Raw genomic sequence first — 23,768 nt, 5'->3', positions numbered from 1 at the left:
AGGAGAGGTGTCCATTTGTTATAAGGGTGGCATATCAAGGAGAGGTGTCCATTGGATATAAGGGTGGCATTGTCTGTGTATGTGGTTTTAATAACTCTTTCTATTGTATCCTTTGAGACTACCTAGATCTGGAATCTTTATTTCTTTGTGATTTAAGGATTTAGGATCAAGGTTCTTATTTGGAAATCATAGATGGGATRTTATTGTGGAGAAAAGAACAGTTTTGGCCTGAAACTTWGTTAAACCTCGTTATTGAGAAAAAGGTTTAAAAAGTGGCATTGTATGGAACCTGATTGGTTCAAAAGGTATGAGAATTGAATAAGCTAAGTGATAGCTTGAATTTGAGAAATGACTTGGTATTTTGGTATTTTGGTATTATGGATTCATATATTTGTTATTTATATGAATACTTGATTTTGTAAAGGTTTTGGTGATCCTTCACCCTGCAATGACATGMATAGGGTATCTCACTAGACTTTACAGTCTAACCCTCGTTTTGTGATTTTAAAATGTGTATTGCAGGAAGTGTGGAAGGTAAAGGAAAGGAAAGGATTTAGTGCTTTTCTTACGTGCATTCTGGTTGAAGATTTGCTTTTGATGCATAAGCTCTGATGATTAGTACAAGATTGTATTTGGAATTTTTGGACCTTGTGTTTAGTCATGGTAGATTTCTTGTACTAGTGGACCCGAATGTATATGAATATGTATTTCTTTGGTATGAAATATGTATTACATGCAATGTGTGGGCTGGGGCGTTACAGTATGTTGAGCAACATAAAACAGCTAATGTTGTTCAAATGAGTAGTGCACCTGACAAGAGTGAAAGTGGAGTTAAGAGTTGTTATAGCAAGCTAAGTTCTAGAGTTGGTATCAAGAGTGGCACGACAAAGTATGATCAACATCTCAAAAGCGTTGACACTTTCGCAAGTGTGAAGTCAGAGTTAGACATTTATTTTGAAGAAGGCGTGTACATTGGTGATTCAGGTGCATATTTTGATGGCTTGGAGTAGTGGAAGGGAAAAAAATCTGAAGTTCAGAATTTTTTCTAAAAGGGTTACTGATGTTTTGGCAATTCCAATCACTACTATTGCTTCAGAATCAGCTTTTAGTGCTGGTGGGAGAGTTATCGATGCTCATCGCGCCTCTTTAGGGACGAAGTCGGTAGATATGCTCATTTGCGAAGCTGATTGGTATCATCATCATTATGGACTACACAAAAAAAATTAAGGTAATTTGCTTAATCTTATCAATTATGATACTTGTTTCTTACAATAACTAATAATTATTTTGTTTGTTTGTTGTAGGAAACTGATGATATGATATATATTAAACTTCCATGAGGTGACAACTGACAAATGATGATGAGGGATTGTTTTTTTTTTGTTCAAATGATGATGGTGATTTGTTTTTTTTCTTTTAGTATATTAATGATGGTTGATGAATGGTTATTATTTTGTGTATGTTTAAACTATGGATAATTAGTGTGTAATAGTTAACTGAATGACAAATAGTGGTGTTCGTTTGTTTATTTTCATTTAGGCAATGTTCGTTTATGTTCGTTTATGTTCATTTAGGCATGTTCGTTGACATTCGTTAATTTTCGTTTAGGCCTGTTCATTTATGTTCGTTTATGTTTATTTAGTCCTGTTTGTTTATGTTTGTTCGTTTACGTTCCTTTAACATGTTAACGAACGAACATAAACGAACACGAACATACCTGATTTCTAAACGAACGAACACGAACACAATTATTTTCGTTCGTTTAACGTTCATGTTCGTTTGTTTGTTCTGTTAAGCTAAAAGAACGAACATGAACAAGCCTCCGTTTGTGTTCGTTCGGTTCATTTATAGCCCCAATCACCAGACCCGGCCCTAGGCACGTGCAGCCTGTGCGACCATACAAGACATCAAAGCCCAAAGGGGCATCAAATTTTTATATAGTATTGTTTTGGGTTTTGGGGTTTAATAATTTGGTACTTGGGCTTTAATAATGTTTGTCCACAATGATCAATCTTCAAGTAATCTTCCAAGATTCAATGGCAAATATGGATATGAACATTAAGAACATGAGAGGAGAGTTGAGAGAAAAGGTCAAACAGCCAAAGTACTATATATCTCTCAATATGATATGTATGAATTTTACAATGAATCTCTTACTCAAAATACACTAAGACTAATCTATTTATAGGGTCAAACAATAACCCTCAAAGTCAAACTAACAAAAAAGTCAAACACGATGACTTTTACAATTATAGATAATTTTATCTTTTTAAGACGAATACAATTTAACACTGATTTTCAGTCCTAACATTCTCCCCCTTTGTATTCTGGCTTGAAAGAATTTACGCGCTTTGAATCTCGTTTAAACTTTGTCTCTTTAAGCTCTTTATGACTTCTTCAAAAACAAGCTTTACATCGAAATCTTCAGATGATCTTTAGTTGAGAAAAATCTTCTAACATTCTCCCCCTCGAATGTAGAACAGCGATGATCTTCTCTTTTGACAATGTAGAACAGCATCAACAACGATCTTCAGATATAATCTTCAAGATGTGATCTTCAAAGAATTTCTTCAGATAACGAATACAGACATTCTCCCCAAAAATGACTTTTTTCAGACAAAAATTCACAAACTTTCTTCTTCAAAAATAAACAATCTCTTCGACAAGAAATCTTTATCATTAAACTATTGTAAGGATGATCTTCACATTCAAAAACTCTCAAACATTGTAGCACAGGAATAATCTTCTGTAATAATCTTTAGTCACACTCCTTTGAGTCTTTTGTCGATCTTTGATGTTACTCCCCCTTGATCTTTACAACATACTCCCCTTATATTGTTCGGAATTAAACATTTCATTCATTATTTCATACTCCTCCTTATGATGAAATGAGAATCATTACATCATACTTCAGAATGAATGAAACTTCAGCGAGAACCGTCAATTCATAAAATTGAAAGTAGATCTTTTCAAATCCACTTGTATAATCTTTTCAGATTAAGGGAATGGTAAGATAACAACCAATTTCAACGAATGAAATTGTTTTCAATCTTATAAAAAATTGGCCTGTGAGTATAACAGATATACTCAGTACAACGAATGTACTGTATATATGAGACTTTATGAGGCTCATCTCACCAGGTCTTTCATTCAATCATCGATACCTTGTAGAAGTATGTCTATGAATGTTCCGGCAAAATAATGTATAGAATGCAAAATCTGTGTAGTGTAGAAAGATAAAGCAACATATGCTTCTGTTTAGGCTTAAAAAGATAAACCATGTGGACTATACAAATTTATCTGACTCAATTAGTGATCAAAAAGACTTGAAGAGGGGACATATATCCTTCTGTTTCAAYATCAACTTTCTCCGAATGAGAAATTGATAGATTGTGAGCTGTGTGCCCCAAGTGTTATTGAAACACTTATCTGTTAAGAGATAAATGAGTAGCTGGTGGGGTTGTGACAAGAATTGGTCTGGGTTTTGCCTTTTTCAATATTAGTCTCGAAAGAATTGAGAACTAATAGATTATGTGGTATGCCCGGAATTTAGAAGTTTGGAACAGGATTCTTTTGTTCTTTTAATCCTGACACAACTCTCATCAATTCTTTTATCTCACAACAACTACCCCTCTCTTTTTCATTTTAAACTCAGCACACAAACCCTTTTTGAGTTTAAGCTCACTCATATATGGTTGTCCTCTTGGATAGGTTTGTCGGTTCTGGCATTCCATAGAGGTATTTCTGTTAAAGCACTCAATCCCTCCTAAAATTAGCATTATGCTCAGTTGATCACAATGATTGATCAAAATATTATTGCAAATAAAGCATAATGATCAGATAAAAATTGATCAAGATATTTGGCTTTTAAGCACAATCAATGAAGGAGTGATATACGAAATCAGATTATTCAGTGTATGAAAGAAACGAACGAAGATCTGTAAGAACAAGTTTACAGATTCTGATATTCAAAAAATTAACGAACGTATATCAATCAAAGTAAAAAAAATTCAGAAAAACAACCTTTGATTACTAACGAGCGTATTATCACCGAAAATGATATTATATAAGAGACGTGATAATAACAGTTTGAAGAATAGCTAAAAACAGGTATTGGAATTATGTTTGATGAGAAATTACGCAAGTAAAATCTCAGGAAATACTTGTCCAGAAAATGTACTCGTTTCCAAAAAAAATTGTTCACTTCCCGAAAACATTTATTCAAAAACTTCTAAAGACTCCCCCTAGAAAGTAGATTTAAGAAATGTTTCAGTTCAGCTCAAAAATTAAAAACAAATAAAGGAAATATTTTTAGCACGGGTCCTAAACTGGGTGTTTAGAAACCACAATCAGTTAAGCACGGGTCCTGAACTGATATATTCAGAAACCTTTGTTTGGACAAATTACAACCTCCCCCTGAATTTGTGCATCATCTGTATGGATCTCTGATCAGCGCAGTAATGACGCACCTGCAAAATCAGATTAAACAGATTTTGGTACCCAAACAAACTTGAGTCCTTCTTTGTTAGTGTCAGATTGTGGGATATTATAACTGCCAAACCATCTATTATTGTTTGATGTTTTCTTTTTCGCGCTTTTAACAGGATGATCATTTATACAATAAGATCCATACCAATGATTGTAATCATACTTGTTATCACCTTTCCAATATTTCTGAAATCTGTTGTCTTCGGTCCATCTATTGTACCTCCTCCTGTTCACAAAATCAGTAGTTTTACATGTAGAGCACATGATTCTTCTCTTGCTAAGATTAATCAAATCAGTAGTAGATCTCACAAAACAAGGAAGATTATTATTAGTAACAATAGAGTGTCGAGATGAAACAGATTCAGATTTATTTACCTAAATGCTTTTAACTTTAGAATGAGAATTGAGTGACCCGATGACGTACCCTTCATAGTACTGACTTGAAGAACGAGAATAGTTCTTAGAAACAGTAGATTTAGGACTGCTTGAATAATTGTTGGATTTAGAACAGTCATAAAAGTTGGTTTTACACTGTGAAGGAGAACCAGTTGAGCTTTGAGCACAAGAAAAGTCTTTGACTTTCTTTAAAAGTTGGTCTCGTTCATCAGCAACTAAATCATACTTCTCTTTAAGTTCAGTTCTCATCTTCAATTCAGTTTCAAGTTCTGTCTTCAGATCAGACAATTTCTTTGAAGTATCCAGGAGTTTACCTTCTAACTCCTTCTTCAGCTTCTCAAATTTCCTCTTCTGATTATCAAACTCTCTTCTCTCTTCATCTGAGCTGTTTTTCTCATTTTTAAAAGCAATGTCGAGCCACTTTTTCTTTTCTGCAAGCTCTTTAGCTATTGCTGCATATTTCTTTGCAGTATTTCTCTTTTCAATAGCAAATAGCTTCTTCTCTTCGTCCAAAGCCTTTTGTTTTTTAGCAATGCAGTCAGATAGTTCTTGATTCTAGCTCAGACATTCTTCTCTGATGTCGTTCTTCTCTTTATCTATCTTGGCTAGTTCCAAGATGATCAGCTGCTCAAAATCAGAGATCTGCTTTAACAGCATTTTAGCATTCAGCTCAAGAGAGTTGATCTTATTTTCATAAGATATGCGTTTAGCACCACATGTTCTCTCTAATTCAAGAAATCTCTTCTTCTCTTTCTCAAGTTCTGTTCTCTCAAAATTCAACCTCTTCTCAGCATCCAACACTTTCTTCTTTTCTAAGTTCAGTAACTTCCTTAATTCCAACAGATCACTCTCAGACTTATGAAGTTTATCAGTGAAGTCCTCAGTCTCAGTATTATTCCTTGGAGAGTTTCTCTTAGTCTGTAGTGCACTTTTAACCTCTTGAAGTTTATTAAACAAATCTTTATTAGCTTTACTCCAAGTTTTCAATTCATCATCATACTCTTTTCTAACAAAATTCAGCGTGTTCTCCAACTTTTAAATCATGTACATGAAATCATTTTCAATACGTTCACATTTTTCTTTATGATCCCGTTTTAAATCTTTAATATATTTCTTCATTTGCATGATTTTCATAGAACATATTCAGATATTTCTCTTTGTAGTCATGTATGCTCTTTTCCAGCTCAGAAACTTTAATTCTCAAATCCATGTTCTCCTTCTCAAAAGAAACTGTCATTTTTCAGATTGATCAATGAATCTAATGCGATGAAATCAATTTTAAAAAATAAAAAAAAATTAAGCTCAAAAAAATATCAGAAACACACAAAATTGTTGAGAAATCAAAAAACAGCGAAAACAGTCAAAAACTGTTGAAAACAGTTAGAAATGGTTAAAACTAATTAAAACGGTTTATGCGACACAAAACAGTTCAAAAATTCTCAAACAGTTCAAAATAAAGAAAAAAACAGATAAAAACAGATAAAACACTAAAAAACAGTAAAATTCAGAAAATGATACAGATTTGGCTAAGTATGATGAAAATTGGTCAAAACCGGATGACTTGAAAAAGTATTTTGGCTGAAGATAGAATCAAATCCGGACAAGGGTGCACGAGATGATGCTAGCTGCTTGGCCGAGAAAATCTAATCCGGATGGCTGAGATTAATCTAAATCGGACAAGGATATGAACAAGAAAAACAAGTCTGGCCGAGTAAGATGTAATCCGGATAAGCCTGTTACCGAGGAACACTAAATTAGACAAGCTTGTATCTGAGGTCAAGACTAGATCGGACACGAGTGTTACCGAGCAAGAGAATATCGCTTGACCGAGGAATAAAATCCGGACACTGTGATGTCCGAGGAAGTATAGGTCGCGACTATGTATCCGAGAACAATATTCGGACGAGGTGAGGTGATATCCGAGATAGGTTGCTAGCGACTAAGTGTGAACCCGGATAGGCAAGCAAGCGATATACCTTGAATCCGGGTGAATCTGGGCGAGGACAGCTAATACGGATAAGTCTGCACGAGAAAAACTAAGTTGTTGCCGAGGAAGCCCAAGTCCGGACACGGGGTTAGGCAACGAAGCTTAAATCGGACGATGCTTTGAGCGGGTTATGCCTAAACCGGCTAACTATGTGAGCGATTAAGAACAAATCGGATGGAACAGTGAGCGGACTAGAATGTAAGACTAAGATTACGACCAAGTGAAGTCCGGATATCACTATGTGCGATGTTCGTATAAATCGAACAAAATCTATAAGCGATATAAGATGAATTTGGATACCCTTATGTCCGAGTTACACAATGTAAAAACAGCCAAGTCCAAATCGTGAAAGCTAAGTCCAAGTCTGGATAAAGCTCAAATCGATCAAATATTCCCAAAAACACAAAATTAACCACTTTTTCACACAAAAATGAATCAAACTCAGATTTTTAAGAACTTTTTCAAGAACATCAAAACTTTTAAAAACACAAAATTTCATCAAAACTTGAAAAAAAATGATCAAAACACAAAAGTTTGTGTATAACAAAGATTCACAACATGATTACGAATAGTTTGATCATGATTTTAACACAAAAACACAAAATTTTAAAGAAATTTCAGATCAAACTAAAGAAAAAATGAAGAACATAAAAAAAATTCAGAAACTTTTCTTCACAAATTCTTCAAAATACATTGATCTCTTCTTCTGATTTCTTGCATTTCCAACTCTGATACCAATTGTTTGTCCACAATGATCAATCTTCAAGTAATCTTCCAAGATTCAATGGCAAATATGGATATGAACATTAAGAACATGAGAGGAGAGTTGAGAGAAAAGGTCAAACAGTCAAAGTATTATATATCTCTCAATATGATACGTATGAATTTTACAATGAATCTCTTACTCAAAACACTCTAAGACTAATCTATTTATAGGGTCAAACAATAACCCTCAAAGTCAAAGTCGAACTAACAGAAAAGTCAAACACGATGACTTTTACAATTATAGACAATTTTATCTTTTCAAGACGAATACAATTTAACACTGATTTTCAGTCATAACAAATAATAAACAGAGGCCCAACTAACCAGGCCTGTTAATAACAAACCCAAGGACTTGAATCGGTGATAATAGGATAAACGCATCACAGTTCACAAGACGATTGGCTTTGCCGATTTGAAATTGATGATTTCTATTGTTCTTTAAGTGTTCGACTTTTTTATTTTTGATGATGACTTTCCAGTTCAGAGGAAGACGATTAACAGTAACGAGTCTAACGACTGTCCATGGGACGATAGATCGATCTTGATGATCAATCGATTCATTGTTGACTGCCCGACTATATATACTCAAATGCACGATTGTCGATTAAACTCTCAAATCTAGATACAGTCGATTGCATTTGTATTTCTTCAAATCTGGATTCTAGAACTGGAAGTGGAACTGTGGAAATCGATTGCATTGTTTCTCAAACAAATGTATGATTTTGTTTCTGAACTATAACATAGTAACATTTAATTTATTAATTTTGACATTATGTATTCAGTGTGTTTCCAATTGATACAAGCTCTCTTATGGTAATGATTGCTCACTTGCTGACGAATATTGTAATGGTGGAAACTTGGAAAAAAAATCCCTAGAAATAAGAAGATGAAATTAAAGCTTACTTGTCGATGATTTCTAGTGATTTTGGTATCAAAATGTCAACATTTATCTTGTCTTTATTATAATATCAAAAGCCCCATGAAAAATTGGTTAAAAATCGACCAAAAATAGCTGAAAAAATCAAGAAGAAAGCAAAACAAAAGTGGGTCAAGTTCACTTTTTTGAGCTTGTTCATTTGATTTTGGTCATATGTTCTATTACTATGGGTTCATTTTCATTATTAGTTGGGCTTAAACAGAATAAGACATGAGATTTGTTATTTAAATGATGATTAATTGAAAAACTGTTGTATGAATCTTGAAGTTGCATTAACAAATAGTGATGATTGTGATATTGATTGGAAGTATTTGTTTATGGAATTGCAAATTTTGCAAGAAATGTTACCATCGGAAGCATATAAAGGAGAAAAGCCATGGACATCAATTGAGATTTTGGAGTTTGCAAAGAAGATGGATATCTTTCCAAATGTGTGGATTGCATTTGCTGACTGTACTCGTCACGGTAGCATCTGCTGAAAAATGTTTTTCAAAGCTAAAGTTATTGAAGTCATATTTGCGGTCTACCATAAGTCAAGAAAGGCTAAACAGGTTAGCAATTTTGAGTATTGAAAGTAAATTTTTAGCTAATGTTGAATATGAAAAAGTAATTGATATTTTTGCTTCAAGAAGTGCACAAAGACATCGTTTTATGTGATATTTATATATATAGGGGCCTAATCAAATGAGAACTAATTAGTTTGTAGTAACCGTGAGATTCAATCTCAACTACAAATCAATAGATAAATTAGGAAATTTATAATTTTGGTAATTTTGAATTAAAATTTTAATGCAAGGACATTTTAGGTATTTTAAAATTCTCCTCTCTCTCTCTCTCCTCTCTTCTCTCTCCATCCCTCGTCCTCTGGCCACCGTCCTCCGGTGTTACCACAGTGGTTGGGTATCACAATGCATCTTATATGTGGTTGGGTATCACACTGAGGTCGTTTGTGTGGTCGATCGGAGATGTAACACAGTGGTATCACAATGCATCTTATATGTACTTGGGTATCACATTGTGTCTTTTGTTTAACAGAGTCAATATTTTTATGTATCACTGGAGGACAATGGCCGGAGGACGATGGTCGGAGAATGGGAAACGGAGAGAGAAGAGATGAGTATAAATATCTAAAATGTCTTTGCATTAAAATTTTAATTCAAAATTACCAAAATTATAAATTTCTTAATTTATCTATGATTTGTGGTTGAGATTGGATCTCAACGGTTACCACAAACGAGTCAGTTCTCTCTTGAATGGACCCCTATATATATATATATATATATATATATTGTAATTTGGGTTCTGGTTTTTATGTCCCCCTTTGTATTTTTCATTTTAATCAATAAAATTCGGCGTCGGGTTGAGCTGCCTAGCTTGACTAGGTTCCAAACCCTTTAGTAAAATCATATATTTCGTCATTTCATTTGCTTAAAAAATAGGCATAGGGGCATTTTTAGCATCTTCGCACAAGGCATCAAAAACCTCATGAACAACATTGAGTATCAAAATATTATTACATTGTTATCATAATAAAAATCACTTAATTTTATTAGAAGATTATCACATCAAACTTACATCATAAAAAATCTTCAATTTATCAAATCATTATCACGGAAAAATAAGATTATTATCACAGTATTATACATCATTATAGACAACGGACGCATCAGCATAAAAAGTCTCTAGATGATAATAACAAAATTTAAGGGATAAGGGTAAATCTAGGATAACAGAAAATTATAGATAAATACCAATTTATTTTCATTTATTCTAATTTTTATTATATGTTAATTAATTTAGAGGTCCAGAGGTGTTCTCGCATTTTCGTAAAACATGGGTATTCTCGTTTGAACCCTTCTCGCTATATATGTAAGTATGCATATATATTTATTTATTTCAAGATTCAGATATGAATCAGGGTTATAAGTTTAAATTGGTTTACCTACAAATTATGGTTAAAGTTCACATTTGATCTATGTTAGGATTCATAAACCCACATATGAACCAATATACATCTACTCATGTTGTATGATAATAGGTTTGTTGGAATTTTTTGCATTGTGTTTCATCTCAACAATGAATAACATCAATGTTTGTGTCTACACATGAGATTAAGACAACTGATGTTTACTTGATTTATGGATTGTAACATCGACAACATAATCGAAGATTGAATCGAAAATCGATGATTATTATTATTCAAAAACAGTTACATAAAAAAAATAGGAGATAAAATAAGATATATTTGATTTTTCCCATAATTATCTCAATATATTACATATATATCTATACTATATTATAAAACATTTAACAAAAACTCTTAAAAACTATTTTTATGCATGAAGTTACTATATATTTATGCATATTACTTAAAATTCAAGATTACAAGTAAATTGTGCGTAAATACAACGTATTAAAGCTTCATATTTGAATTCGTGTAACTAATTGCAGATATACATAATCAAATCGAGGATAAAAATCTTATTTTAAATATAAAAAATCTAAAATAACAAAATACTTGATTATTATCTTTATAAAAAATTATATTATTAAACCAAAAATTAAAAAAAATTACAGAAATATACAAAAAAAATAGTTCGTTTGGTATTAATATCAATATTTTTTTCAAATTTTTTTATGATATCTTCATATTTATATTTTATTCAAAATTAAAAATATTATCGTTTTCTCAAAACCACATAAAACCGTATTATGACATCAACTGAGACAAATAAATAAAATAAAACATTAAAATCGAAATGTATCTCGCTGCATCGTATGAATACCCTTCTAGTCTTTCAATTAAATAAGTGTTGGGAGATAAAATAAGATATATTTTAGGGTGATGAAAATGCTTACTTCTCACTCTCAAAATAAAATAAACCGATAGAGAGAGAGAGCAAGGATAAATGCTGACCGGAGTAAGAGGATGAAAGAACTTTGAAAGATTTTAAGGTTTTAATTTAAATCAGTAGTTTAATAGTTTACTGATATTGTCTCATTTTTTTTATCTTTGTTCCACCTACTTTGGCAGAACAAGAAAAAAAATTGTCTCAATTTTGTCCCGCGTTACATATTCAAATCTAATGTTGTGTCAAAATGAGACAAGAAGTTTTTGCTCGGTTATATTTCTCTGCTCCAAAAACATTGATAGCACGCATCGGTAGCGAAAATAGACTAGTAACGAAGAAACTTTTTCGTTCTACAACTACCATCAGTTTCTCATTCCGCAACGATCTCCCTCCTAAACAAATTCTTCAAAATCATCGAAACAAGCAACGATCAGTTTTCATATATACATACAATTAGACAGAGCCAACTCTATAGCCATCACCTGCAAAATAAGAATCTACTGTCCCCAAATCCCCTGTTTCATCAACTACGTGAATACGCATGATTATATAAATTATTTAATTCACCTTTTTATTCTCTCTCTTCACCAAATTGATGATCTCGCTTTACTTGCTTGGTGGAAAGGGAGGGAACGGGAAACTTAGAGCTAGTGGTAGCAAACCGGCATTTGCTACATACACAGGGCGTGTTCAAATGAAAACAGTATGAAAGTTGGAAACGTGGAAACAAATCTCGACCATTAGATGAATTTGATCCAAATGAGTGAGGTCTTAGCAGTAGAGGTGTTAGTGTAATCCATACGAGTGAAGTCCTCCATGATAACTGTGGGACCGGTGCAGTGGGGGCACACCATAAGGTGGGGTCTACCCACCCCCATGTTTTTATACATATACATAACCATATGAATTGCAGACAAAGGGGAGGTTTTAGTAGTCTTTCAAGCAACTAATCAAATATCGAAAAGCTTCAGTAAATTCCTAGTCCATAAATCTAAACACAAGCAGATTAGCGTATGGGTATATATCATTACAGCGAAACTTAAAATATTCAGATCACAAGAAAAAACATTACCAATTTGAACTATCGGGTTTTTGTTTTCACAAATTTGCCTCTCGAGGCTTTCTTCTCCATCTTCTCTCTTTTCTTTCGAGTCTTTTCATCCTCTTCAACTTCCTGTAGATTAGTGAACACCATGCATTTGATGATGCCAAGCTCTTAATAGATTCAAAATTATTAATTAGAGATAATAAAGGACAAATTCAAGCTAACTAAGCACCTGTGAACCTTGAGGGAGAAATCCCTTAATCAAACCCCAACCTTTATACACTGCAAATCCTGGTATCTGGAAAAAGAAAGAAATCATCTGTTAAGGAAGCTTCTAGTGGTTCAAGCTAACTACAACAGTTCCAGAAATACCCAAATTTAACAAGCATCTTTAAGTTTCAGGTAAGTTTAACATTTGGTATCGTAGCCTTTGGCCTCCTAGAAGGTCAGGCGTTCAAACATCACCATAGATGAGGAGGGTGTGTGAGTTTATTTATTGCATTTGCCGTATATAAATATTATATACTTCAAAAGAAAAAGAAAAAAAAGTTTAACATCTGGTTGTATTTTTTTAATGTTATCAAGAATTCCTCAGAGTAATGAAAAACTGAAGAATCTTATGTATCAATATTTTACTGATAAGTGAAGAGGTAAGTTTGGGATGAAATCTTCGAAGAAGAAAAAAACTGCATTTAGTTTGGGACGTTTTGCAAAAAAAGCATTGTTGTATTTCTGGGATGAATAATAAAATCAAGTTTCATTGAACTGGGTCTATCCGGATAATCTAGCATATAATATGGATGATACTAGAACCATTGCCTACTCTTGAGCATAGTTTGAACAATGATTCAATTTTGATCCATTCCTGCACACTTTCATTCTTCTTTTTTCCATTTTTGGCCTTTTTGAACGTAGGTCCATAGTCATTGTTAAAGATCATCTGCTATGCAGGGGCAAGTTACAAGGAATGTTTTTTTAAGTATATAATATTTATATACGGGAAAACAACACACACTCCTCAACATTAGTTAGACTTGAACCCTTGACCTTGACCTTGACCTCCAGGGAGGTCCGGCTCTACCAGTAAGTAGCCCCAACACTGCTGGGCCAATGACCCTTTGGTAAGTTATGAGGAATGTTTGTTGGAAACAAACAAACTCATGCCTGCAACACTGACCATCTATTGAATCTGGTTAAAGATTGAACTATCAGAATAAAGTTTAGCCCAACTGAGGTCTCCACTCGGCCACTCAACCCATCGTGTAGGAATTAAAGCAGACAAGTCTTTCATCAAGTACTAAGGATAACAGATAAACTGACTTCCATGCATAATAGGCAATGCAGCGGTTGCTTCTACACTAATCAAGGTGGTTCATAATTTCCTACCAAATAAAAAAATATTGAGTTTCCTTTATACTTCTGCTTTGCCTACTACAATATTTTGCTACTTTTGCCTTCGATATTTCATTCTTTTTATCCACGCACAAAAGAGGAATATGTAGTCCTGCCATGTTTTGATAAAGTTGCTCTCGGCAAAATGACTTTTATGGATAAAAAAAAGTCAAAACAAAAATCTTACCACAGCATATATCCACCAAAACTTCCCAGAGATGATAGACATGAGTTGCACAAAGCAAGTAATGTAGATAACATCATGCAGGTATCTGCAGAGAAAACATAAGAGGATAAGACTAACAAACTGATGAAACAAAAAAGTAATGTAAAATATGCCACTCCATTTGGATTGCATCTTGCTGAGTTTATATGATCAACTGTATCAACCAATCAACTGTTTTACAAGAGCAAGAAATGTAGCCAGTAGTTCAATGAAACGTAGAACAACCAAAGTCTTAAAGGGCAAGAACTGTAGTCGATGTTTCGAAGAAAACACAGCATAACCGAAGCCTTAAGTGTTGTGTTGGTTGGCTGTTTTCAGAAAGTTCAAAGAACTATAACCAATGGTTCACAGAAAACATATTATAATGGAAGTCTTCAACGTTTTGTTGGTTGACAGTGTCTTCATAAAGTCCACTATTATAGGAGACTTTTAAATAGCCATGATAACAAAATGCGAGAATGTGAGATACACTGAAACAAATTTGTTGGCAGATTGTATTGCAATGAACTAATCAAATGATTTCCAGACTTTCGAGAGGTCTGGAGTCTCTCCCACAGAGCTTACGCTCACTTACAATTTCATAAGAGCAAAACAGAATGACAACTCCCACAAACTATCTCAACTACTTAAGCTATACGCTCTCTTATTCAGAAAAGGAAAAGTACCAAACTACCCCTCTTCCTATATTTATTATAACAAAACTAAACAACACACAATTAATTCCTTCTCCTGTAAGTGAACCGCAAAGGAGGTTCATCAATACCCCTCCCCCCCCCCAAAAAATTTCACCTTGTCCTCAAGGTGACTGTTAGGAAACTGATGTAGTAACGGCTCAAAAATTTCCCAAGACGCTTCAAACTCCGACATTCCTTCCCATTTCACCAATACTTAAAACTGCCCCACATCACCATTCGTCAATGGTCTCATATCCAAGATATCCTCAGGCACAGCTTGCAACACCAAATCTTCTGAAATCTGAGTAGGAAAATCTTGAGACGAATTGCAATTTCCCACAGCTTTCCGTAACTGAGAAACATGGAAAACCGGTTGCTGTACTTGGTAAATCCAATCGGTATGCCACCTTCCCAATTGCTCCAGCACTCTATAGGGGCCATAAAATCGAGCTAACAGCTTAGGACTATTCCCCATAACCAGCGATTTCTGTCGATACGGTCTTAATTTCAAAAAGACCTAATCCCCTACCAAGAATATTACCTCCTTACGTTTCAAATCAGCCTGTTGTTTCATACGAAATTGCGCTTTAAGCAGATGCAATTTCACTTCGTCCAGAATTTCATCTCTATCGATCAGTTCCTGATCCACCAACTGAAATTCGATGAAGCCGTTTTATAACGGAGCAAAGGAGGAGGATCTCTTCCGTACAACACCTTAAACGGAGACTCCTTAAGAGCTGTATGGTAGGATGTGTTATACGATAGTTCAGCCCATGGAAGCCATTTGCACCATTGTTTAGGCGTAGTCGACACCCAACACCTCAAATATTGCTCCAAACAGCGATTTACTACTTCGGTTTGTCCATCTGACTGCGGATGATATGCTGAACTGTACTTCAACTTTGTCCCTGCAATCGGAACAGCTCTTTCCAGAAATTGCTAAGAAACACCATATCCCGATCGGAAACCACCGATTGAGGAATGCCATGCAACTTTATGATCTCTTTAGCGAATGCTTCAGCCACCGATTGTGCATTGAAAGGGCGTTTCAAACCAACAAAATAGGCATACTTACTAAGTCTATCCACAACTACCATAATCGCGCTCATTCCGTTCGACCAAGGAAGACCTTCGATGAAGTCCATTGAAATCTCGTCCCATACTTTTTCAGGCAATGACAAAGGTTGCAACAAACCAGCTGGGCTGCCACTAAGACTTTTATTCCTTTGACACACATCACATTAACCATCTCAATTATATCCTTCTTCATCCCAATCCAAAAAACTTCGGATGAAATACGTTGATATGTTCGATCCACTCCCGTATGTCCCCCAATTGGAGAACCGTGAAATTCGTCAAATATCAACGGGAGCATTTTAGAAAAACGAGGAATAACCAAACGTCCTTTATACAATAACAGCTCCTGCTGAATCTCAAACCCCTTATGCTCAGCTTTTCCCGATATTAGATCCTCCTTTATGTGGTTCAAGAAACTATCATCAGCAATCTCCTTTTTAAGATCGTCCCAGTTTCTCCTTTGAAGACTCCCTATATTCGCCAATTCCACTGATTCAATCTTACGAGACAGCGCGTCTGCAGCTTGATTGGAACTACCAGGTTTATAGACGATGGAGAAATCATAGCCCAGCAGCTTGCTGACCCACTTCTGGTATTCCGGTTCCACAACTCGTTGCTCCAGCAGAAAACGAAGGCTCTGCTGATCCGTACGCACTACAAATTTTTTTCCCAACAAATACGGTCTCCATTTCTTTATAGCCAACACAATGGACATCAATTCTTTTTCATAAATGGATTTCTGCTTCACTCTCATCCCCAAAGCTTGGCTAAAATATGCAATCGGATGTTCATCTTACATAAGGACTGCTCCCAAACCGTAACCTGAAGCATCCGTCTCGACCACGAAATCCTTAGAAAAATCAGGAAGTCTTAACACCGGGGTTGACGATAGCATTTTCTTCAATTCAACGAATGCTAACTGCGCTTCCTTCGTCCACTGAAACTGGTTCTTTTTAAGAAGGTCGGTGAGTGGTTTGGCTAACATACCATAGCCCTTTATAAACTTTCTGTAGTAACCAGACAGCCCTAAGAATCCTCTCAATTCTGTTATCGTCTTAGGCTCTTCCCACTCCAACATTGCTTTGATTTTAGACGGATCAACTTCTACGCCATTTTCTGAAATTACATGACCCAAATATCCCAGCCGATCCAAACTCGCATTTCTTCTTATTCGCGAACAGTTGATGTTGTAAAAGAACCTCCAGCACCTTCCTTAAGTGTACCTGATGTTCTTCAAGAGTTTTGCTATAGACTAAAATATCATCAAAAAAGACCAAAACGAACTTCCGCAAATATTTCTTAAAAACCTCGTTCATCAACCCTTGAAATGTCGTTGGAGCATTAAGAAATCCAAAGGGCATTACCAAGAACTCATAATGCCCTTGATGAGTTCGGAAAGCCGTTTTGTAAATGTCTCCTTCCTTCATTCGAATATGATGGTAACCCGATTTTAAATCGAGTTTAGAAAACACTACTACTCCATACAACTCGTCTAACAGCTCTTCAATCACCGAAATCGGGAATTTGTCAACAATTGTCACCTTATTTAAAGTTCGATAATCGATACAAAATCGCCAACAGTAACACCGGACTGGAAAAAGGACTCATACTCGGCTGAATGACTCTAGCCTCGAGCAATCCTTTTACCAATTTTTCAATCTCGTCTTTTTGGTAGTGTAACATTGATTGTTCCTGTCCCTTCTTTTAAAACAATATTGTGCTCTCTTCCCCTTTCCGGTGGCAGCCCTGTGGCATGTTGAGAACTGAATCAAATTCCCTTAGTAATGGATCCAAAACAAGTAAACAACATTGGATTCTGCTATCTCTCCCGATAACGCTGAACAAGTGCCCAATTCAACCAACACAACTTGTCCTTCATGGTTGATTACTTTTCCAATAGCTTTCAACGATATCATCGATCGCCCCAATGACGGGTCTCCCCCTAATGTGACAGATTTGCCTCCGCAAGTGAACTTCATTACTTGCAATTTCCAGAAGTTGCTCCTAACGTTTCCAACCATTGCATCTCCAAAATCACGTCACTATTACCCAATCCCAATGGACGAAAATCTGGTAAAAACAGAGTTATACCTCTGCAAATCCCATCTCCTTTCTCTATATTTCCAAATCCTAGAGTAATAGTATATTCACCAGTGATTTCCACTTTTAAATTTTGTCGTTTAACTAAATCATTCAATATAAAATTGTATGTTGCACCGCTGTCAACTAACATGACTACTTTCTGCTCACCAATCCTCCCCTCCATCTTCATGGTTTTAGGATTAGTTAAACCAACAACAGAATTTAAATGTACCTCCACCTTGTTGCTTACTTCAACTGCATTCAAAACTCTTTCCTCTATGTTTGGTTCTGTATCATCTGGTAAATCCTCCTGAACTAACAAAACATTCATCTCCTTTCTTTTTTTTGATTAACCTGGATATCCAACCCGCTATGTGAGCCGACTAATCCCAGGGAGACCACCTGCTTTGCAGATAGCCCGGAGTCACCGCATTTGAACCTCCGTGGCCACAAGGGGATTTTTATTCCTCCTTGGATTTGAACCTGGAGCATACTTTTCGTCACAGCGGTAACACAAACCCAATGCTCTCCGCTGCTGTACTTCCTGATCTGATAGACGACAGAATCCAGATCCCTATTTATTCGTCGAAATCGGTGAATTAACAGAACTCACTGTGCTATTAGAAGAAGTATACGAAAAATTGCTTTTCGAGTTAGAGCTAGGATGGACAAACGAACTTGTTCTCTTGCTAGTAACAATGGATTTATCTCTTGCTAACCCCTTGTTTTTCAAATCAATTTTCATGGCCACCTCCATTGCTTCGCTCAATGTCAAAGGATTCATCAATCTCAATTCTACTTTAAAAGACTCCTCCGCAATCCATTAATGAACTGACTTAAAAAAATCTGCTCTAGAATTCCGTCTAACGGTGCCGCGAACTCCACAAAACGCCTTCTATATTCATCAATCGATCCATCTTGCCTTACCGCTAGGAATTGCTCACATAACGATCCTGCTGCCAGAGATCTGAATTACCTCAACAATAATTGCTTCAAATCCTCCCATCTGGTAATTGGATGTTGTTTATGCTCCCACTGAAACCACTTCAGTGCATCTCCTTCAAACGAAATGAACGACACATCGATTTTTTCCTCCCGACTCAATTGATTCAACGTGAAGTATCGTTCCGCTCTTAAAATCCATCCATCTGGATCCTTGCCATCGAAGATAGGAATCTCCAATTTACACCCCTTAGCAGCTAAAAATCGATTCTGATTGTTACAATTTATGTCTCGTCAATCAGATCTCGCTGCAACTTCCTCATCAGACGAATTCGTAGCGTTCGATTTATTGACAAAATCGTTCCTCAATTCTTCAATTTGTTGTACAATAAGCTACAAATTCCTTTCAATTGAACCCACACTACTCTCCAGATCTTCAATTCGATTGTTTGCGCTTCGTGTAGTAACATTCGCCATGCTGGACCGAAACGTGCTCTGATACCAATTTGATATACACTGAAACAAACTTGTCGGTAGATTGTATTGCAATGAACTAATAAAATGATTTCCAGATTTGCGAGAGGTCTGGAGTCTCTCCCACAGAGCTTACGCTCACTTACAATTTCATAAGAACAAAACAGAATGACAGCTCCCACAAACTATCTCAACTACTTAAGCTATACGCTCTCTTATTCAGAAAAGGAAAAGTACCAAACTACCCCTCTTCCTATATTTATTATAACAAAACTAAACAACACACAATTAATTCCTTCTCCTGTAAGTGAACCGCAAAGGAGGTTTATCAGAATGCACAAGTTGTTATAGGAGATATTTAAAAGGCTGGACAGTGATCAGCTTTTGAAAAACATGATAGGCTTTCGAAGCAAGCTTTACACCAGCCATAGTACTAAATTCACAATCTTTAAGGTCATTAGCTGCCAGTAGATGCCTAACCATAGGAATTACCATGTAAATAACTTCGTGAATGGAAGAGCAGTCATAAACCATGACTGTTGGAGAAATCAAGCCCTACTTGCAACAAGAAAATCCTGCGACTACAGATTAACCCCACAGTGACCAGATCAGAAGTTCATAACCACCTCAGAAAGTTCTAGGCTTAATTCTCCATGGAGATGTCATACGTTTCATGGCTCTAGTAATCATTTCCATAACTTCCCTTGTCAAAAATGATAATTATTTCACATACCAGTGCGGGAAGTTGACAAAGAGACATTAGGACCAGAAACTGCAATTGAAGAAAGAGACGACATCCTAAAGTATTTACTAATGGTTCTATAACATCTAGGATAAAAAAGGAATGAGAGCCAGTAAATCATTTGACCATCTATTTGTTTCTTTTCTTTTCTTTTTATTGATGGAATTCACCTCAACTGAGAAATAACACCGTTACTGGACAGTTGAAACTCTACTAAAAATATGCAGGTTTTCATTTTGTTAAACACCATGACCTCTACTATTACATAGAATGATTAGTTTTATTAAAGAAAAGGTATGAGCTCTACTATGCAACAGCACAGGTTAAGAGACTGCTGAAATGGCTGGTACCATCTTCAAGACAAAAAAAATGCATACCCACAAGCTCCACCAGTACTCATATCAAATCCACCATCTAAAAGGTCGCCATTATCAGTATAGGTAGGCTTTGCCATTGATGCCAGTTGTTTGTAGCATAGATAGTAGGCACTGGAAGTCAGTATAAGGCCAATCCAATGTAGCCATGTAAAACTGGAATAGAAGAACCCTGCCCTTAAGATGACATAAATGGCCTACATAGCATCAACCAGTAACATATCAGAAAAAGCAAAAAAGCACAACATTATATAAGACTTCATATATGTACAAAAAGGAAGATGGAGGAGGTCAATGATATTCAATTAAATAGATAAAAAAAGGAAACATTTATCGATATGATTAAGCAAAAAAGTATGTGAAGACATATGCAGAACAATTGTATGTCTGCAGGAATCTCCCACATCCATGTAAATTGATACTATACAAGATGTGCTTCAAGATTGCCTCCAACGGAAATACCAATTAGGAGTTTTGCATCCCTGATAATGCTTCCAATATAAACAAACTGAATATATTATGTCTTTAACAAATGTGACAAGTCGGATGGGACATGAGTCTGCCTCAACCTCCACAACCCGACCCCACAGACGCAGAGGAGCCTCATCAAATGCACCTCTCAAAATCATGCTATACAACATATCAAAACAAAACTGTTGCCTTAAAAAGAGGACATCCATAGAAGACTGATCAAAACCAAACATCAAGCCAAGTATCCCACACTCCCATCCACCACAAACATGTTGAAGCATCTGGTGTTTAATAACCTAATACAAAAATCTTCCATTTCCATTCACCCTTTATAAACATGTTGCCACGTAGACACGACTAAAAGTCTTTGAGATCAATGTTCAGGTCGTGCAAAATATCAAGACTAGCCCAAAACTCTGGTCAAGAGTTGAGATTTCGGGGTGAAGTGAAGGAGATAAGCAAGTCAAATAGCTGATATGACACCAAACACCAAGAGCAGTGTTGTGACTATAGTAATCATTTGGATTGATCTAATGAAGCATGCTTACAAACACTCCAAATTTTGAAGAAAATAATACATTTAAGGTTGGACAAGCAGACAAATACATTGAATATGTATTCTAAACAATAAACCACCTGCATATTCATAGACTTGGTTTAGCATTGTACAAAACTACATGTCACAAAGGCACATGCATATATGTCCTATTCCAAATAAAAAAGGGTACTAACTCCATAGGGGGGAGACAAGATGCACACCTTGATTTCTCTCAGGTTCAACCTACAGCCTTTCATATCCAAAATTTCAGTTACTACTTTCTATTTACAGTGTCTAGAAACTTTAAAGTAGTTATCCAAGTTTCATTTAAGCAATTTAGAATTCAAATCGCCCCTGATGTTGAATTAGCCTGCAAGTAGCACTAATTTATCTATCTTATTCCGGCAACATAGGGAGTCCTCTATATTTACTCGTAACTGTTGCTGCTTGTAAGATCGTTTCTACATTGACAATTCAAAATCAGATGCAACACTTCTAGTCCCTACTCGTATACATGATTTTCGAATCAATTGACAAAGGATTCGTAACAATCACTTAACATAGTGTTCTAAACTAAGATCAATCTCGTGATTACCATGAAACCGATGTTGTCAAAACCAAAATATTGGATACCAAACAGTTTCATAAACTAACAATGCATAAAAGGATGTATATAGATAAAAGAAGTATGAAAGTTTACATTGCAGGCGATGATGATGCGAAAGAGATTGTTCATATGACGAGTGTTCTCTTCCCTTCGCTTCTTCGCACCTTGATTTGCCATTTCTCCGAGCTCTCCGCCTTGCTTTTTTTTCAGCCGGATTGATTTGACTGTGTCAAAATTGAAGAAAGAGGGGGAAAATGAAAAACCCTAGACCTGGAGAGTGAGAATTTGGGAAGAAGAGATGTTAAGGTGTGAACTCTTAAATGCCTGCTCTTTGGTTGCGTTCAATCTGCCATTGTTGACGCGTAGTAGCGACTAGCGATGCCAGAAGATATTGGACATGGATTTTGTATGTTTTAATCATCATATTTTTAAGTTTGTCTTGAACATCAAAATATATTGGTTGGGATGTAAATTACTTGAAAAGTGTTCACCGAATTCTCTGTTTTTTATTGGGTAAGATTTTCGGTCTTTATCATATTTTTACCGGACAATATTTCGGATCATTGCAATGTTCATTCAATAAGATAATTGATACCCGATAAGCATTTGGCAAACAGCCCTTAAATGAGTCTACTTTCATTACACTTAGAAATTTAATGAAAAATTGACTCAAATGACCATATTCCACAACCAGACTAACCTCCTAATCATTTATCTCCGGATTTTACCCAAAAGCCATCAGGTCCGCAATTATTACTGACCAACAAAACGACAAAAAGATCAACGTTTTTGGACCAGGTCTGTAACCATCGGTCCGCAACTATTATGATTCGATCCAACACCCATTTTCCTATGAATCGGTCCACCATCGGAAATGGGTTTTGGGCCGGATCTCGTAATAATTACAGACTTGTGGTTACGGACCCGAGCCAAAAAAACTCTAGAATTTTGTCATTTAGTGGGTCCGTATCAATTGCAGACCTGGTATTACGGACCTAGTGACTTTTAGGTAAAGTCCTGAGAGAAATGATTAGGAGGTCAATTTGGGGCTGTGGAATATGGTCATTTGGGTCAATTTCCCCCAAATACTTGCTATCAAACTAACGGAGGTATAAAGGAAACAAATCTTGTATTTCATATGTAGATGCATGGTTTGTTTGATTTGAAGAATATAACGTATGCAAGACATTTGGGATAGAGAGATTGTTTATATGATAAAAATGATTGGATATTGAAACATTTGAGTTTGAAACTTGTCCAAAATGGATATTTCAGAACAACTTCCATTGAACGAAGATCGTGAGATCTTAACAAGCAAATCATTAATTTTAAATTGAGACCATCCATTTTGGCAAGATAGGGTGACAAAACGTATGACCTAAGGAATAAAACGTATTCAAACTGTTTCGTGATAAAAAAACTAGTTGGATATTGAATTGTTTGAGGTCAAAACTTGGGAAAAATGGATATTTGCAACAATTTGCATTGAATGAAGATCATGAGAACCAAGGAAATCATTAATGCTAAATTGAGGACGCCCATTTTGACTTATAAATGGTATCAAGAAAACAGGGTTGTAATGGGTACCCTAAAACCTTCGTCAAGGAAACGATTGTGTGTCGCTGAAATGCCAAGGAGTGGATAAATCAAATTTGGGCTTTAGATTGTCTTGTAAACTTGAGATGCTACATGCGAGTCA

The 23,768-nt window shown here is 35.6% G+C and overlaps 1 protein-coding gene across 1 annotated transcript; it reads right to left on the bottom strand.

Moving 5' to 3' along the window:
* Nucleotides 1-12,336: 12,336 nt before the first annotated feature.
* On the bottom strand, nucleotides 12,337-22,493 carry LOC112517257 (transmembrane protein 208 homolog). Its single transcript, XM_025124631.1, has 5 exons — nucleotides 22,163-22,493; nucleotides 20,457-20,650; nucleotides 14,050-14,134; nucleotides 12,703-12,768; nucleotides 12,337-12,599 (listed from the first exon to the last, which is right to left on the bottom strand). Exons 1-5 carry the CDS (start codon nucleotides 22,244-22,246, stop codon nucleotides 12,507-12,509), a joined length of 522 nt encoding a protein of 173 aa, XP_024980399.1. The 5' UTR covers nucleotides 22,247-22,493; the 3' UTR covers nucleotides 12,337-12,506.
* Between the last annotated feature and the right edge of the window lie 1,275 nt (nucleotides 22,494-23,768).

Source organism: Cynara cardunculus (genome assembly GCF_001531365.2).
Source record: "Cynara cardunculus var. scolymus isolate 2C chromosome LG 8, CcrdV1, whole genome shotgun sequence".
In the NCBI taxonomy this organism is placed as follows: domain Eukaryota; kingdom Viridiplantae; phylum Streptophyta; class Magnoliopsida; order Asterales; family Asteraceae; genus Cynara; species Cynara cardunculus.
The sequence above is the reverse complement of the archived record's forward strand: the minus strand, read 5'-3'. Positions and strand labels throughout refer to the sequence as shown.

Excerpts from the sequence above, each read along its gene's own strand:
- LOC112517257 (XM_025124631.1), bottom strand. The coding sequence starts at position 22,246 with ATGGCAAATCAAGGTGCGAAGAAGCGAAGGGAAGAGAACACTCGTCAT. Across the intron at positions 20,651-22,162 it reads GCATCATCATCGCCTGCAAT|GCCATTTATGTCATCTTAAG; the intron begins GTAAACTTTCAT and ends GATGCTATGTAG. Across the intron at positions 12,769-14,049 it reads TTTGGTGGATATATGCTGTG|ATACCAGGATTTGCAGTGTA; the intron begins GTAAGATTTTTG and ends TTCTTTTTCCAG.